At 39.8% G+C, this 19,395-nt stretch overlaps 3 protein-coding genes across 3 annotated transcripts in view; 2 read left to right on the top strand and 1 right to left on the bottom strand.

Moving 5' to 3' along the window:
- Positions 1-7,399, top strand: part of LOC135796337 (neuroligin-4, X-linked-like) — a 95,317-nt gene extending 87,918 nt beyond the window's left edge. Inside the window, exons 8-9 of the mRNA XM_065308323.1 lie at positions 4,682-4,828; positions 4,900-7,399. Coding sequence (XP_065164395.1) covers positions 4,682-4,828; positions 4,900-5,516 — 764 coding nt within the window. The 3' untranslated portion in view covers positions 5,517-7,399. The remainder of the gene's footprint in view (positions 1-4,681; positions 4,829-4,899) is intronic.
- Positions 7,400-8,121: 722 nt separating this feature from the next.
- On the bottom strand, positions 8,122-11,262 carry Fsn (F-box synaptic protein). The gene is made up of 3 exons (XM_065308325.1): positions 10,331-11,262; positions 10,168-10,258; positions 8,122-10,111 (listed from the first exon to the last, which is right to left on the bottom strand). Exons 1-3 carry the CDS (start codon positions 10,901-10,903, stop codon positions 10,017-10,019), a joined length of 759 nt encoding a protein of 252 aa, XP_065164397.1. The 5' UTR covers positions 10,904-11,262; the 3' UTR covers positions 8,122-10,016.
- A 375-nt stretch (positions 11,263-11,637) lies between these two features.
- On the top strand, positions 11,638-19,300 carry LOC135796338 (transcription factor Dp-1-like). The gene is made up of 10 exons (XM_065308324.1): positions 11,638-12,038; positions 13,970-14,088; positions 15,943-15,994; positions 16,055-16,146; positions 16,206-16,366; positions 16,454-16,601; positions 16,688-17,046; positions 17,102-17,184; positions 17,248-17,331; positions 17,389-19,300. The coding sequence occupies exons 1-10, from the start codon at positions 11,990-11,992 to the stop codon at positions 17,547-17,549; spliced, it is 1,308 nt and encodes a 435-aa protein (XP_065164396.1). The 5' UTR covers positions 11,638-11,989; the 3' UTR covers positions 17,550-19,300.
- Positions 19,301-19,395: the final 95 nt, after the last annotated feature.

Genomic DNA, 19,395 nt, shown 5'->3' with positions numbered 1-19,395 from the left:
TCAGACCCCTTGAAACCTTGTTTTTACGCGCGCTCGGAGAAGGAAAGCGACTAGAGTGGATTTTCTAGACTTTGGACTCGAGATGTACAACTGTGACTTTGAGAGTTTGGATTAATGTAACGTGTTTATATTTTATATCCTTTTTTGTAATCAGTGCACAAATGAAACCACAAAAAATGTGAAACACAAAATAATTAATCAATATTTTTTTTAAATAAAATAATTAATGTGTAAATAGAAGCGACGCGGTGATTAATCAATTTGTTACAGTTATTAAACGTATTCGAATGCGCTGGGTTGTGATAGTTTGGAGTGGTTTTCGACGTTTGCACCACGCTCACCGCCACGATACGTAATTTGTATTTTCGCAAGCATTGCGTGGGCGCCCGAAAACTATTTATCAGGTCGCCCGGTGCGATTAGCCGCTGAAAAAGAGCAAACGCACCGAACGCGTCGAACACTGATGGACGTGCGTTACAAATTAATTTCACCTCCGCGGATGGATGTTGGGAATATTTTTCGGCGCGCGTCGTGCGCACCGAAATAAATCAATCAGTGTAACACACGAATAACACTCGCCACTACTCACAACAATGTAATACTGCTGGTTCACAGAATGCTTCACATTCAAGAGTTAAATAATTAATATTGGCAAACAGAGACTAATTGATTTGGATATTTTTGCATTGAATCTTTAGTGATTTTAATGTTTAATTTGTTGCAAATATTTTTGTTGATGTTTGTAATTTTTCTGATTGTAGCCTATATATAGCAGATTATTGTATTGTTGTTTGGATGTTGTGATGTCGATTTGCGAGCGGGCGTCGAGTGGCAAACGATCGCTCATGCTCGTTGTTGTGTTACGGCTGGTTGCTCGCATCCATGCAATTCGTTTCTCGATCTGTTGTTGCGGAAATTTACGTCCAAATAAGACGGGCAATAGTAATTATGTTTGTGCGCGCAAATTGGCTCGCAATGAGTACGCCAATTTGCTAACAAATGTTAAAAGTATTTTTATCGCCATTTTTACTCGTTTCCATGTCTTCAATTAGTAGAAAAGATTCTGTATTCAACAACCACATTTCACAAAAAATAAGAATAAGATTAACTTAATATTTAGGTACTAAATGTTTTATTTGATTGTCGCGTAAGTTAACTCAAAAGTTTTTATTCATTTCTGTTTTTTAAAAGCTCTCCAAGTCATAATAAAACGAAAACGGCGGAAATTTTCGTTTAAGAAACGCTTAGACTTTGCTGAACTTTTCCCGAGACGGTCAAGTGGCCATCTGAGGAATCGAAAATTTCCCACAGCCGCAGGTTTCCTTCGGCGTCCTTTTTATATCCTCCTTTTATTCCGACGGCTTTGCCTCGCGCACGAATGTACAAATTCAAATATAAACCTCGTTTCGTCCGGTGCGAGTGCGGCAGCAGGTACCTATGTTGGTTTAGAGTTTAGACTCGCAGCAGCAGCAGATAAAGCAGGGAAAAAAAGGTTCCCAGGGTTGTAAACGGCGTTTGCGGCCGTGCGCGGGAAGAAAACTTTTATTTCCGTACTTACCGAGGACGAAACATTCGGACCCGGGGTTTCGAATGTTCCGAATCATTTTGAATGCATAATGTCGTCCTTTTTTTCGTTATCCTTCGATTTTCACCGCTCCCTGGACGACCAAAACACAAACCTGAGAAAATCTCTGCGGGACATCTTAAAAATGTTTGTGTTTTTATTTTAGCTTCACATATGTTGGGTACAGATTAAACATTGTAAAAAATATATAATTAGATATAAAGTTATCACGTTTAATGAGGGTATTACACGTTTGGCTAACTTTACCTCTAATTATATCACATTTTGGAGCGTAAAACTCGCCATCATCATTGATTAACATCCTCGTTTGGAATAATTCGCCTGCGGGTCCTTTACCTAAACGAACAAATTAGGTAACCGGAAGTCCGTACGAGAATGAAGCAAAGATGCATGAAAATCACAGCGTTACCTTTGAGGGGCAAAACTGCAGCAATTTCGTAATATCAGCGTGTTTCAACGATGCTCATTTAGGGTCGGCAACAAAATGGCGCCCGAAAGCAAACATATTCGTTGAACCCGCCGGCAAGGAATAAAAGCACCATACGAAAAACTAAAACTAAACGGCGAACGTTGCAAGCAGTAAATAATAGTCAAATATAAATATGAGCATGAAATGTGAACCGTTTTCCGGCTGGCTTTCAGACTATTTCAGACTGAAGCTATTCGCCAGTGTTTTCGTTCGTTTGCGAGAATTTCCGCGCTGGATCTCGGTTTGTTTACACAAGCAACATTCTGCACAGAATGATGAACATTGCACACATAATGATCAACATTATTCCAACGATTTGTTAAATACAGTGTGCGCATTTATGTTATGACTATGTGAACAAGTGGAATTCTTTTTTGGTTTTAGTATAGCATCTGTGTAAATATTGAACCGTGATTAGCGATGCAATTAACAGTCGATAAATTTTGCTACAAATATTCAATTAGTAATGCGTATGGAAATTTTGATGTTACCTTTGAACAAGTTCAATGGTCCACTAACGTTTTGCTTCAATTGGCGTATAATTTATGCACCCACCGCGCTCCACGGTAAACGGTCATTCGAAACAATTCCCTAGAACACCCAAAGCCGAAGCAAAGCCAATATTGAAACGGCGCGAAAGCGAGAGTGAACTACATATTAAAGTAATGGAATGGCCCGCCTGAGGTAACATTGTGTAATCGGCAAATCGTCAGACAATCTGCGCGCCCTGGTGGGGCGCGTTTCGTATTCCTATCCGGCGGCGACGACGGCGTTCGGGGATCTGTTAAGTAAAGGGATGTTGGATGTACTATGAGGTCTTGTAGTAAAACTATGCGTGGAGCCCGCCAGGCGCTCGGGTGGCTTAGAACGTTTCCCTCCAGCAGTAGAAATTCGAAACTAAACACGGCGGAATTCCAACACGAAAATTGGATTATCAACGTGTTACGAACGGGTCTCATGAGACACCCCCGACTGAGGGTAGAACAGCGTCGACTCGGCTTCGCACTGCGCCGCTGATAATTATTTTAAATTAGCATTTAATATTAATTATTGCCTTCGAGGTGGGTTGTGGCAAACCACAATAGAATGAATACACAAATTGAAGTCAAATCTATGTTAGAGGTTAGCAATTTAGATATTTCTGATTTGATATGAAGAAAACTACGAATAGGTATCGACAGAAACGGGGAGAAATAGAAATTCGGTTTTGAGATCCCAGGGTGCTCGTTAAATATTATTAACCTTGCAATACCGGAACAAGCACCTTCCTATGCGCTGGCGTCGAGGGAGCGACATTCGCGTTGGATGCTTCGACTTCCGGATTTGCGAGTTGCTACCTCAATTGCAAGTATCGCATACATTCATACATATTCCCCAAACGTAGATTTCGTGTGGATTTCAATACCAGTCATTTTACAATTCGGAATATTCTATGACTTGTTCCAAACGCTTCTACATTCAAAAGTTGTAAATCGATTCATGGTCACATATCGTACAATAAAGGAAAGCGGATAAATGGAACAATTTAAATATATTCATGCGTTTTGCTATTGTTAATGATTTAATTCGCAATTTTATGAGAGTCTGTCATTTGAGTATATGTAGTTGAATACGACCGAAGCATAAACAGTATAATCATAGCTGCGACGCGAAGCTTAGAGCCTAAGCCCGCAAGCCGTTAATTTCTTGCACAAACAGAACTCGACGCAAACACAAACACAAGAAGCTCGGAAGCGCAGCTAGATCGGCTCTAAGTTACACATCCACAGCCTCGCCGTCTCGCGCCTTTACCATATTCCTCACGCCATAATGTTACTCAGACTACTCGTTCCCATATTCCGCCATATTCGCAATTCACGCCCCTGATAATACGCATGCACATGGCATATATTCTACTTCTGTGTCTCACACTCTCGCACAAGTCTGGATACATGATGATACATGAAAGCCCCCAAGGCTAACGGAAGCAACGCGAAGCTTCGCTCGTACCCAAAACAGAAACAAACACACATACACACATGTTTTTGTCTCCTGACTTACTAGTTTTATGGTATATGTGCAAAAGACTCGCTGGGTGTACTTTTGTACTTTGCAATTTGGAATCCCTTCTGCTCTTCGCGAGTTTCGCGTGCCTCTTGTCCGATGATTAGCGTAGCTCTGGCGCTAATGCCGCACAACTATGAAGCCAAACTAACAAACAAACGCCTGAACAATCGCCGCGTAGAGGGCACAATGGGTACGACGACACGTCGCTCTTCAAGCTGGCGGAGACTAATATGGGGCGGCGCAGGAGGCGCTCGTAAAAGGGGGCGGTTTGTGTGGACGGCACAATAGTTAAATCGGATTAACTTATTAAGCAAACTATTTTATTGCTTAAAGCTGGCGTCGTAAACAGTAGCCTAGGCACACCAGAAACGCAGTCTATGTATGTGTGCGCATGTGTGTTGGACGCAACAAATAAACGTTTTATTGTAAGCTGATTACGAGCTTAGCGCCTTCTCGCCAGCTACGATCGAACAAGCCGAACGGCTTCATAACATGCATAACAATGATGCATGCCTCTAAGAAGGATTTAGAGTTTGTTCAATTCTAAGTATACTAAAGCGAATATTTTTGATTGTTTGCAGCGTTAAAGCCCAAAATGAAAAGCCACTATCGGGGTCACAAGATGGCCGTCTGGCTTAACCTCATTCCACAGTTACACCAACCCGGTGATGAAGACGTCAGTATGCGGCATCATCATTTTCACGAAAGAGAACCACATTATTATGCGGGTAAGTTTAGTTTAATTTGATTTAATGCCTTAGAAAATTTAATAATTTTTAATTATTTGTTTTAAAAATAGGTGCTGTGCGTGCCGAATCATTCACACGTCTTCCACCACCATTACACCCAGCATCAATGACGGATCCAAGAGCAAATGGAGGCAGTACTGATTGTCCTCAGGCGTCATCAACATCAACGGACGATTTGCTGGATCTAGATGTTGGGGATGAAGAGGATGTTACCGAAGAAGATGGCGAACTGCTGCAACGGCTTGCAACACGCCATTATTATAGCTACACTGCAGCGCTTGGTGTCACAGTTGGTGTTGGTTGTCTTCTACTTGTTCTAAATATGCTCATTTTTGCTGGAATTTATTACCAACGTGAACGGGACCGTCGACGGCAAACAACGCAAGGTCGTGCATCACGTTCGTCTTCTTCGTCGGAGACTATTCAAATGTCACAACGTATGAGTGGGACGCCATGCGGTTCCCTACGTACTTCACCTGTCACAAGTCGTAGAGAAAAGGATAAACCGCCGTGTTATTCGACAATGCCACGGTGTGCGCACGCCAATTGTAGCACGGTATGCGAAAACAAAAAGGAACGTCCGTTGCCGCCAGTGCGGACGTCTAGCAATCCACCAGCTAGCGGCACTATGAAGAAACGCGTTCAAATTCAGGAGATATCCGTATAGCAGGAGGGCAAGGAGTGCCAATCGGGCACGCTGCATGCGCGTCCAGATGTCACTCCGGAGCACGAACTCTACGATTGCGATCTGGTGTCGGTGCAATTATAGGGTGTGCTAAGCAAAATCAAAACTTTGATTTACATTGAATACTAAACAATGAACAAATATAACCTCAACTAAAACCAACACATAAAAACACTGGTTATTTGTAAAGTGTAGATTAAAATGGCGGATGTTTAAATACTGAGTGTTAACGATGAGTATAGTGTAATGAAAATTTTCCATGAAAGTAAATTTGAATCGTTTTTCAACCATATCACTGGACACAAGTCAAAATCTACAATTAATTTCTTTGCGTTTTGCCAGTGACGAAGACAATGAGTCCACCACCACCAACGGAATGGTTTCCTCCTGCACTGCACCGAAAATCGTGCGCTTCGACGTTATCACCGCAAGATAAATGAACCCGACGCATTTTCCAATTGGAAAACTTCAATGGTCGGGCGAAGAGAGCGATGCAAATAAAAATGTATTCGTGACCGGCTGCCACTCCACACTCCCGATGTCTGATAAAATGCGAATGTGCGCGCGAAGGACATTATCCGGTTGCGCGCCGGAGACGTAATGAACGGACCGGAAATGAGAGCGAACAAACTATTAGTTATCCAATGGAGGAGCGGAATGACAGCGGAACGTAAACGATCCGACCGGTCGGACGCGAAAAGAGTGCCAGAAGAAAAATGCTCGAAATGTAATTATCCAGGGTTCGAGAGTGCTGCGAGGTGCAACCGGAGTTTAAAATTGAGAGGAAAGCTGGATGATTTGCATGAACTATAATTCGTTAGGATGAAAACCTATGCGGATGCAAGCAAATGAAATGAAATTGCGTTAACACAACATTTTTGCTGATAAATTCAAAAATTCGCGTGGAAAATGTAACATTTTTGTGTCGTTGGTCCAATTTTTTCGATACACAGGGTTTGGAATTTATTTCCTTATTTAGAGCATTAATTACAGAATATCAACATGAAACTTAAACTTAAAAAAATGGCATGGTGTCAACATAATAAACATCAACACTGCCTTTTTTTACTTTTCTATCTATATCTGCAAGAATTTAAGATTTTAGCAATTTTAGAAGTTTTTTTGTCATTAGTAAAATGTAAAAAGTAAACATAAATCGTTGAATATGACAGATTGATGAAAACATGTACGTTACGATAGTCAAATGTAAACATAAAAGAAAATCAAACAACATGTCCTTCGACGACATACAAACAATGTGTAAAGTGTACATAGATAATTTAAGTCTTGAAATGTTGAAAATGTTTAAGCGCAAAAATGAATTGTGAAACTGTTATGAAAGTGGCGTGAAGATTAATGAGTGATTTGTCTTTTAGCAAAGCAAAGCAAAACAAACCTAAGAATGACTCGTGTTTTTATCTTATCTTGTAACTCTTACGATAAAAATTAAAATACTGGATCACTCGACCATGTGAAACTACACTACTTCACAGGATTGGAGCATTAAATAGCGAATTGAAATCGAACTTTGTTCTAAATAAGAAACATGAACCGATGTACCGATGTGTTTTGTAAATATTGACTAAGAAATGATCATATAACAATTTTAGACGCATTGTTTTGTTAGAAGTGGTACGAATCGGAAAACGATTAACAACTGTTTTTATTTGTGATCTTCTTGAATATTTTATTATTTATCCATAAAATAACTATACATAAACTATTGTCGTTAATGATTTTGTTGAAATGAAAGCGGAAGAGTTTACAATGTGACATATTATAAATATTGTTGAATATTTTCCATATATTATGTTCGATCGATTAAATCGACTTTGTAAAATACGAATAAAAGAACGTATGCCATTTTGGAAGTGTTTAAATTGATTTATCGTGTTTATAACAAGGGTAAGTTTGCCATTTAACACTCGACAATACTAACTAACTCAAACAAGGAATAATTTAATACAAATATGTGCATTCTAGCGATCAACAATGTCATCCCGTATCTCACATGTACACGATTACATTTACTGCCATTTACCTTATGCTGCATAGGTACTCCTTGATGCATATAAACAATTCACACGTGCAAAAGAACAAAATTTAATGCAAATTAGTGCATCCTAGCGCCATCTAAGAATGATTTAGGCAAAATACAGTAAGATGAGTGGGGTTCTCGTCGATTCGTTTCCGTCTATTCGCCCCCACAACTGTGGTTTCTATGTCAACATTCTCTGCGCGGCGAGACAAATTGAAAATATGATGTGAAAAACACCCTATAGCTTTTGAAATGATGCATTAGATTAAATTTTTTTACAGACACAGATCCAAAAGATTATGATTACATTATGCATATTCCTTTAAACCCTCTGTGGCCATAAAAACCATGGCATATGTTTTTGTTTTTCAGAGATTCTAGGGAGATGTTTTTCGAAAAATACGGAGTTGAAAAGATATACCAAAGATAGAGGAAATATTCACCTACATTATGTCGGCAAAATATTCCAGATTGGTAACTTAGTTCTCGGATACATTGTTTTTTACAAACAAAAATCGTTCAATAATGAATTTTAAAGTTAAAACACAATTTGTTTAATTATCAGTCTATTTCGCTTATCATCCAAGACAAAATAACAATAATTATGCAATTTCCAGTGTTCCTCATGTTGCTTACTCAATAAACACAAGCATTTTCATTCATATGTTACAAAACGTAAACCCACCTTCAAATTTCATCGTTATCATCATCAGAATGTTACAACAGCACGTCATTTGTATTCCTACACCTACACGATAATGCATTGGTGATTTCTATTACAACCTTTAGCAAATAACAAACAAAATCAATCCATAAAAATAATAATGTGCCGTGAGAGGTTCAAGTAATGTACTAACAATACATGTAGAGCACAAAAGTTTAGAGTGATAATGAAATGGAATGCATAAATAATAGTTTAGAAGACACAAGCAGACAAATGAAGGACATGTAAACCATTTATCAGGACAAATTCGCATCTTTCACTTTATGAAATGTTAAAGACTAGAAAGACGTACATTTACATAATAAGTTGAAATCGTTAACAACATTGCTGAACGCAAGCTAATTTCTTTGCTGTGGCGCAGTTTTAAAAAATATCAATTCTATAATATATAATCGGGCAGAAAATTAGCTTGCGTTTTACACATACATCTCTGTACTGTTTATGCAATTACTAAGTGAGTATCATGTGTTCGATTCGATCGTTATATGCTTGCAGATATTCCGTTTCCATTTTTCTATACAATCATCCGCTTCTTCATATCGTAGCAATTATTAAATTCTTAATTAATTGTTTAAGAATTAAAGAGTTATTTTAATATATCCTGTGTGTTCGTGTCAATTGCTTGCTTAAAGTGATCCATATTAATTTAATCAGTATGTACAAAACTAGATCTATTACAGTCAATATTAAGTTGATTAAAATGACTATTTCTGCTGACGTTCAAACCTTCGCATCAAGTTTGACTTGATGATGTAAAACTTATCAGAATTGATGTAAATCATGATTTCAGTGATGGAAGGTCACGATTCGAGGACGTACGTCGACTAAGTTTCTTCATTTGAATTTGTCGTATTTTACTAGTATGTACAAGTTAGCTTAATCGTTTGTTGTTTGCTTTGCGTGAAATTGATCTCTACGTGAGACTTCCATGATGCTAGACTAGATTAATATATTCTACAAATAAATAGCGAAAAAGTCGAAGAATTTGAAATTGGACATTAATAAATTATGTTAAATTAATATTAAAACTAGCCCTGGCGTTTTGATTCTCACAATGACTAAAAATAGAACATAAAATTCAGCTACCCGCATTTATAAATAGCTATAAAATAAATAGTTAATGGCACAAATAATACTGCAAAATATAAATAAATTAAGTTTAAAAAAATGAAATAAATATATCACAGGAGCTATTTGAATAACTTCGTCGTCTACATGGCACTTTTGGCCCTGCACAAAAAAAATGTCAAACGCAAAATAATGGTAACTAACATAATTAAATTATGACTAAACTTGAATTTCACTACAGCATTAATGATCTACCATCAGTCACTTCCAATGACACGCTGTGTCATGTTTTCCTTCCGCTTCTCAAAATAATTTAATTGGAAGTTACTTTGGTTCATTCAGACATTAGATAATCAACTATTCACCTGTCCTCACATCTCCAACATCATTTTCCCATCAATCATGCGACTATCGCTAGGTATCTAGTTAAATAGTTAAATATACAGTAGTATTATCACATGGCAAACCTGACAGTCATATACATAGCCATCTTATGTGTCAACTCTCTCCGTAAATTTATGAGGCAGGTATAAGTCATTATGTTATGATTATTACGCATTTCAGCGCGTTCTGTACACGTTGCACGCACTCTTCGTGGTGCATCACCTATATAACCAGGCAATTGTGGGGGGACAGATGATGGGGACATGTGTTAGCCATCCAAGGGTGGTCCTAGATACACCATCGAGACTTCCGTGTTGCCATACACAGCTGATACAGTTGGATATAATTTTTTATCGGGGAGACCTACAAATGAACAAAAATATATTTTTTTCCTTTCGAAATTTGTAGATTTTATGTACCTCTGAACGCAACACCCAAAAATTCGTAGTTTTTCTCAAATGATAATGTATTATCATCACAATCCAATATGACTCGTATTCGTTCACCGACCTAAAACACAAATGGGGTAATTACAAGTGATGAGGAATATTAAATGAATAACAGTTTGAATAATTAACTCACTTGATACTTAGGTGCATTATTCAACAATGGATAATTCCCCTGTGCATTCCCATTATGCAGCAGATGATTATCAACAAGATTCCATCCCCAGCTTTGGTCATCAGATCCTAATAGAGCAACATATCCATGGCATTGCAGTGGTGCATCTTTGGTAGCAATGCCAATAACAGCAACTGTGCCTAGGGGGCCCTCCCAAATCACCTCCCATGCATGCCGGCCTTGTTTGAAGCCAATTTTTCCGCGTGATGCGTCTGTGCTCTGTGCCACCGGATTGCGATGTAACGTGAAGCCGTTGGGCTTAATGTAAATGTTGCGCGAGCAGTCGTTGGGGTTCCATGAGTGATGGAAGGCGCGTAACTTCGCCTTGTGGGTCGGTACCGAAGCAAGCAGGTCGGACTTGAGAGCTTCTTCGGCAAGCTTTCGCGCACAGTGCAGCCGCCACACGTCGTTGTTTTCGTCGTTCAGGTAGCGATGCCACCGTTTGCAGACCAGCGCGCAGTTGCGCAGGTCGGCCAGGTGCAGGTATGAAAAGATCACCTCCAGCACGTTGATCTCCCCCAGCGGCCCGTCCATGGCGACGGCGGCGTTTCAGGTGGTCGTCGATAACATGGGGGCGCAATCCTCCGGCGACATGATAGACAGCAAACCAATGGGGGCACTTGCGGGCTGTTGTGGCCACTGGACCAGACCGACCAGACGGACCCGACGTCGCGACGCGTTTTGACAACAGACAAACCCACCACTGCTAGGGGTGAGCGGGGCGCATGTAACCAAAGAGGGTTGGAAATCTGACAGATGGATGACAGTAAGATGACAGTGACATTTCAAAATAATTTCGTAGTGTACACTTTACTCTTTAAACTAAAGAAAAACAAATTGACTTTAAAGTAAATGACATTAAAATGTCACCAAACACAATTTTCATTCATGATTATACCTTTTGGAATGTGATTGTGAGCGTTTGTTGTTGTTTGAGCAACGCACATGTTTTCACTTAAAATAACAAACTTACGCAGTTGACAGTGTGCTTTATGACAACTGCCATCAGGTGGCGCTGAATGTCAAAAGACAGCTGTAAACAAAAGTCGTTTAATTAGATTTTCGCTACATTCATGCACTATTTTATTGCTCTAAACTAGCCAAATGTATTTGTTCATTAATTATTTCTTGTATATTTAATTTGTACACTGTATAAGTGGTAAAGTTTAGAAAAGTTTACTGGGCGGGAAAATGTTGCGTGCGGCAGGCACATGAACTAATCCTTCGTGCGACGACGATGCCCACGTGAATGCGCCATCCAATCGCACGAAGCACTTTGTACGCGCTAAAGCTAAAGCTGTTCTCGTGCGCCGTGCACGAAAGAGCTGCACTTCGACGGGCCGTGTACGTGTCCGCGCAATACCAATTGGCATAAATTTTGCACCACTGGAAAGCCGCGATCGTCCTCTTGAAAAAGCGCCGTTCACGGAGAAAATGCGTGTGCGGCTCGCCTAGTTATTTCGCATCCGAATGAGCGGTCTGCCGCGTGCGCCATATTTGTCGTCGCGCTGCCCAGGCCGATCGGCGCCCGTGCGCGGCGAGCAGCGCTGAGGAGGCCCTGCCGGCCGAGCTTAAACGCGCCACGCCGTCAGCCCCCGAGAACCCCCGGAAGAGGACGCGATGGCGCACCAGGCCAACACGACCAACTTCCTCCTGCAGGACATGACCGGTGAGTTGATCAAGCCTATACACTTTTTCGGCCTTTTGGTGGGAAATTCACCGACGGCGCGCGGGACCTTCGCCTGCGCCGATATCGGTTACAATAATCGCAACGAATTACACCGATGTGCATAACGCGACGCGGTACAAATTTGCATAATTGCACGGGTAGAAAAGCGACGCCTTACGCCGGCTAAAAATAATCCCCGACCGCGGTTCGGCCATCGGGGTGCTCGCCGAGCGCGATCGGTGGGGCCGGGTTGTAAAATCGCCCTATGGGGTAATTGAGACTACTTCAATGCGTCGGAATTTCAACCCTTTTCGTTGGATCAGTGATCGGGTCTGCCAAGAACCGGTAGTCGATGCAGCCTAAACAATGGCTGTGAAATGGCACGGGAAAGTGTGAGTCTAGGCCGAAAGTGCAAGTCAACAGGAGTCGGCTCGAGAGGCAAACAAAACTCGGAATTCCGCAAGCGGCGAGAAACAAAACCAGCCAAGGTTGCTGCCGAAATTAATTCGCAATTACACCTCCACTCGGCTTGCAACAATCGACTAAACATTCATTCCGCACGTCGTACTAATCAATAGTTTATGATGTGATGCCATCAGAAAAAAACCTACAGACCGGAAACAGATTTTAAACAAATGAACATCGAATAACATTAGCAGTGATTTTAAGAATTCACAATTACATGTTGAATTCTTATCACTGAGAGAACAACTTATCGAGGTTTATAATCGTATTTTATTTCCCTCTATTTTGTTGTGCCACCTACGCAAGTGGAATTATCGTCTGATTGCATCATTACCACCATTTTCCAAACACATTCTACTAGTTTTTCGTTATCAGAATGTTTCCATGTGTGATGTGTGGTGGCTCATCCTATCATTAAACTTATACCAAACTTCCTTCAATAATATAATCAAACAACACTCACCCCCTAGCCCATCTTGAACATATCTGTCTCCAACCTTCAAATAAACAAACAAACAAAAATAAAACTTTTACAAGAGACAAAAAATCAAACAACATGGTCGCCGATGCGCATACTCGGCACATTTGGTAAGCGATTACCAAGTTATTATACAAATATGTCTGGATAGTAGCGAGTAGAAAATGATGTGGGACACTCATCAGCATTCGCTTGGGTGTTAAGCGTCCGATAGAGCATGAACCGTGTGTGCGGTGCGCGAGCATCATGAGACAATGGCGCCATGTGGTTTTTTTTCGGATACCGCACCGGCGACGAGGAAAACTGCGCATTATCACTGATGATAGATGTGTTGGGCTTGTTATGTAGGGACATATTGTTTAATTAATTATGAATATTGCGTGCTGTTTGTCTAATTATAACATTTACCAATGACATCATTCGAAATGAATAGAAATAATACTTTTATTAATTCGTGAATTCGTGCCTGTCTGTTACTTATTTTCTCTTTTCTCGTGTTTCTTAATTGTTTCTCTAAGATTCGTGATCCAAACAAGCCTAACTGGATTTTCACATATCGCACATTCTTCTCCATCCCCATCACGTCTCTAAATGAATGTCCTGCTTCTTGCTGGTATTGCTAATAAGTTCTAAAAGGCGCACTCGTCCGGTATGCCAATTGCTAACGACAACAGAACCGCCAGGAGAGAGAAAAAAACGCGGTTTTATTTTCTATTCATTGTGCACACACATCGCAAACAAGTCGGGCGCGCGCGCGCATTGTGTGTGCACTTGGTGTGTACGTACTCTTCGTATTTATTACACGGAATGAGTAACTAGTTTCGAGACGTTGGCACCTGGAGAGAACCTAGAAGAGACAACCTTGGGGCATGTTGCTTTCTGCGGATTCGTCTCGCTGTGAATGCATAATATGATTTTAATTAAATAAATAATCGCTTCGCTAGGGTTTTGTGTTTGGCGTTAATGAATTTTTGTTATTTTGTTGCAGCGGGACGGCAAGTGATAAAAGTATTGGCGTCCGACAATTCGCAGGTGCAGGAATTCATCGGCTCGCTGGCGAATGGCCAGCAGATCAAGCTGGTGAAGACGACTAGCGGCGGACAACAGGTTAGATGCATTCGGATCAAATTATTTTATGCCGCACTATTAATTTTCTCATTGATTAGACATGTTTCCTTATTACTTTCTTATAGTATTCGTTACGTTGATATTTCAAACGGAATTTATTAGTACATAGTTGGTGTAGTGGCGTAGTAAAATCTAATTCCCAATATCCAGCTTGATTAGCTTGGTTAAACGCATTATTAGTGCATTAATTACGTGTTTACGATGATTGATGGAGTTGTTTTTCACGTATTTCTTGGCTGAGACTAATGAGCACTCGAAGTTCGAAGCTCAAATAAAGAAAAAAAAAAGCACAAGCCACAAATTATGGCTTCTTGCCTATTATAAGTTTAATTTTAGGCTACGAAATAATTAAATTTGCATCGTTTTGTTATATAACGCAGTCTATTATTTTATTATTGATGTTTTGAGAGCGATGTATGCACACAGCTTGTACTCTCTAACTGCTTACAAGTGGGGTGATATCAGTGTGCAACTGAAAAAATACGCAAATGCATGAGCTGTACATACTTGTATGACTGGCGGTCGGCGGAGAAAATGGGCGACAACTCGGCGGCCGAGCACCTGCGACATTTATTCGAATTACATACGACTAAACAACGGATGGGAAGTTGTTCCCCAGTCGTTGCGATTGCGAACAAAACGCGCCGGAGCGCCGGCCGGTGGAAAACGTTACGAACGTTACAAACTCTGCGCGATTATCATAATTACATGTTGACATCTGTAATTACAATGGCGGCGCTTGCTTCTGTTGTTTCTCTCGTGTACAAGGATAACTAACAGCAGCTTTTAATAATTTATGTTTTCGAAAATGTCCCCAAAATGTTAATTTTAGAATATTTTAAGGTTAATGACATTTTGACATTTCTTAAATCATTAAAAGTAAATTTAGAAAATTGATAGGCGGAAGTAGTTGACTTGCTGGTTTTAATTGGTCGCAGAAATTGTTATCAACTTGGTGCTAACAAAGTTATGCTTGAACAGTTGAAATTGTCGCAGGTTTAGTATTGCGGGGTTAAACAAAACGATTGTTCGGCGTTTATCATCGATTATATCCCATTGTTCAGATGAAAAAATAGATGACTTCAAGCTAGCCTGAAAACAAAGCGAAATAATTTCGTTGCGCACCTTCGATACGAATCTGGGGTCCGCGCGCCGCGCCGACCGTGCGCGTAAAAGCTTAATTCAACTCTTTTTCCTTCGGCCTGTGACCGCCTTCGTCTCGGCGGTATCGGCGTGCGCGCCTGCCGCGTTTCCCGCGCGCTTCTTCTGCGCCTGGTCGCTTCGTTTTTCGAGGCGACGCACGGGTTTGTTTTTGTAGAACCGGTTGGGCGCGCCGAACCCAACACACTCGGCGACGCGACTCTCTTTTCTTTACTTTTCATTTCCTACTTTAATGCCGGTGAATTTTTGGCCATTTCGGTCATTTCTCATCATGGAAATGTGAGTGGGATTTGTGGACGATAAATGTTTTCATATTTCTCACTTAATTGATTTTATTTCACAGTGAATGATTAAATAGTTGTCGTGAAATAACGATTAATATTTTATGCTAACTGTGATAAGAACCGTTAAGCACTAATATTGACATAACGTTCATAACAGTGGTGTGCTTTAATTTGAATCTCATGATAAAATGTGTAGTCTTGAAAATTCATTTAAGTTTGAGAATCTGAGGAGCAAACTTTCGTGTTTGTCTCGGAAACTTGCTTAATTGAAATGGAAGCTTGTCAACGTTGCCGTGTTATCTTTCAACATTCCCATAAAACTAAAAATAGACACAAAACTTTTATTGCTTTTCATTATTAATTTATTAATTGTTATATTTTGTTTTAGACTTTAACAAGCGTGCCACAAGTGGTGAAAACTCAAAAACTTCTAACCACACGTAAGTTACGAACCAAATTGCAATTTAACTATGTTTATTGTTGATTTTGTTTATTTGCAGAAAATTTACCTGTAGGTGCAATGACTCAGGGAGTACAAAAATTATCCGATGGTCAATCGACGACAGTGCGTCGCTTGCAGCCGATCAGCAGGGTTAGTTTTCGCCGACCATCGATATTTCTATTCCTTTACTGATTGTCTTCATTTTTAAGGTTGTGCAAAGTGCGCCGAAAATTGCCGTACCTTTGTCACCACAAATCAAACATCGGATGTCGCCGACCAAATCGTTTCACACATCGCCGCCGATTTTGGATCACACGGGTAGTCGGAAACGCATAGAATCGCTGGATCCTTCCGATTGTGTGCCCGAAATGTAAGTTATTACAATTTGGTTTATATCGATTTGAACATTTTGTAAATTCTTATCTTTGCTAATAAAAAATGTCGAATTATTTTGTAGCAAACGAAGGAAAATGGAAAAAGCCGAAAAGGGCTTGCGGCACTTTTCGAGCAGAGTCTGTGAAAAGGTGCGCAAGAAAAAGGCTACCACTTATAACGAGGTCGCCGACGAACTTGTCAAAGAGTACACCACGCAAAACCCAGAAAAAGTAAGTTTTTATTACATAAAAATAAGAAAAATACTTACAACAACCGAAAACATTGTTTTATAATTAATTTTCCGAAATGTTTTTAGTACGATCAAAAAAATATCAGACGCCGGGTGTACGATGCGCTCAATGTGCTAATGGCGATGGGAATCATCTCCAAGCAGAAGAAGGAAATCAAATGGATTGGATTACCGTCTAATTCTGTTCAGGAGTGCATTCAGTTAGAGCAAGAAAAGCGCAAGAAAATGCAAAGCATCGGTATGAAAAAGAAGTATCTCCTGGAGCTGATCACCAACCTGATATCGTTCAAGAACCTCGTGACACGTAACCGTGAACACGAAGAGCTCTATGGCCGCCCGCCGGCGAGCTCCTGCATCGAGTTGCCTTTCCTCGTTGTCAAAACGGAAAAAGAGACTGTTATTGACTGTAGTATTTCGCAGGACAAGTAAGTTGTGATTAAAAGTAGGTGTGGTTAAATTAATTTTGATTGTAATTTTTAGGAGGGAATATATGTTTAATTTTAATGACAAATTTGAAATTCTCGACGATTCTGAAGTGCTCAAACAACTGGGAATGTTAATGGGTTTGTTAAACATAATGTAGATTTGAATAGTAAAGTTTTTATTTGATTTTTCTTATGTTTTAGGTCTGGATGATGGCACATGTGATGCGAAGGCATTGGAAAAACTCATGAACTTAGTACCTAGTGAACTTCGCGAATATGTTAAACGTAAGTTTAAAATTGTTTGCCTATCGATTATTCAATTAAATTGACTTTGTTTTGTAGAAATTGCAAATTCAGATTTGCATAAATTAGGTCCAAATGTGCTCGGCGACCCCCACATCGATTCATCCTTGCTGGACGAGGTCAACTCGCACCAGTCATCCTCGCCGGCGCCTGAGGACTTCTCTGACGACGACATAGACTCAGACGTGTCCGATATGTAAGAAGGCTGAACGTGCGGTGCCGGCCGTCGATTGCGTCCACGCGACATCCCTAAACCACTCCCGCCCCACAAGCAAAAGAAACACTACACACATCCCCATTCTCACAGTCACACACTATATTTACCAAAACACGCGTTAAACATATTTTTAATAAGTAAACGAGCCGCCTGGTCGCGACAAAGCGGAGCCAGCGGACATAAATTAGGTTTAAACTAAAACTTGTGTAACGGAACGAAAATAGGACTGAGAAGACAAAGTAATGAATGTTACAGTGAGTGGCATGCGATGCAGTGTGCGGGAAATGCCGGTGAAGGAGTGGATGAGGAGCGGCGCGATGCATGCCAGTGGGGGAGAAGAAAATGAATATTTTTTATATATGAAATGCATTAGATTCGTCTTCACAGTAGCACGCTTTTTCTACGAGAAACGAGCAAATGTTTCGTTCGACTTACAAGACAATAGTTAGGGGAACGGATGAAGAACGGAGAGGTACGGAAATGAATTTTTGCAAAAACAAAAACGCGCACCGAAAAAAGTACATTATTGTTTGAAAAACACTTCAAATGTATATTATGTTTTACTACTGGCTGTTCCATAAGTAAACGCCTCATATTCACACAATATCGTTCCTGACATTTTTTGATTATGATGGTTATGGAGTAGCCAGAAATTACCATTTAATTAATTTACGTACGTTGTTTGTCATTTATTTACGCTTTGAATTTTCTTATGTTGAAGAAAATTATAAAAATCAATTGATTTGTCTCTTGGTGCAAAATCAAATTTTGTAAATTTATCACCGTTTAATTTTTGAATCTTGTTTTTAGCTTCATGTTCGATCGGTAATCGAATTTGACGAGAGTAGAATGTCACCAGACGAAATATTATATTTTCATTAATTATCGCATATTATTACTTATTCTAGATGCATATTATTTTGTTCTAATAAATTTTATTGATTTGTACAAACAATGCAAGCCGCCAAACAATGTGGCGCAAAAAAAGGAAATTCATGTTAAGTATTTAAGTTTAAGCGCTTATTTTGATCGAAAATATCTTACCAGCGCAGCGTATCTTTTTATTGATTAGTTTGTCATAATTTTGTACATACAACTTATACATATATATTTTTGAAACCAATTGCATGTTGCAAATGGTCTGAGAACAGTCGTGGAGAGAAGAGAACACCTAGATGCGCTTAGGGGCAACTATTTATGATACTACGCGGTTAGATTGCATTACTGTCATTAATATTGAACCGTCGACCGGGAACGAACTTTGAATTCAAGTTTTACACGAAACAAGCAAACCAATATTTGTCCAGAACACACACTACCGTCGTCGCTTCAGTGCAACTTTTTGACCCTGAAGAGCTCCAAATTTCCTTCTTGCGTTTTGCCTTTTCGTAATATTTAGACATGAACAAAGAACTCATAAGAGGTTCGAACTTTGAGAAATTTGAAGATTGAAATTTTTAAAAAGTGATATTATCAAGTGCTTGTATAAATTACAATGTAAACAAAACAAACGTAACTAGCGTTGGTTAATAAGGAGACGACAGAGAGCTGGTCAGATTTTTGTAGTGGACCAACTATTTTTGAATAGCGTTTCGAGATGCGTATTTCTTCGCCCAATCTTCCCTAACGGTTACACCTTTTTCGAGAAAAACGAGAGTAATACAATAACATTGAGACATATTTGAATGTTCCAACAAACACATACAATAAATAAAGTCAACAAATAAAACACTAGATTTCATGTAATTTTGTTTACAGTTTTAAACCATATTAGGCAGCCATCAAACCATTATGAGGTTTGATGTTTGCGTTCGTGGTTGCCTGATATC

Source organism: Atheta coriaria, unplaced genomic scaffold (genome assembly GCF_025399875.1).
Source record: "Atheta coriaria isolate IRGN ID8LTWV9N9 unplaced genomic scaffold, Caltech_Dcor_3.1 hic_scaffold_7_pilon, whole genome shotgun sequence".
In the NCBI taxonomy this organism is placed as follows: Eukaryota; Metazoa; Arthropoda; class Insecta; order Coleoptera; family Staphylinidae; genus Dalotia; species Dalotia coriaria.
Note: the sequence above shows the minus strand (reverse complement) of the source record. Positions and strands in the feature narration are given on the sequence as shown.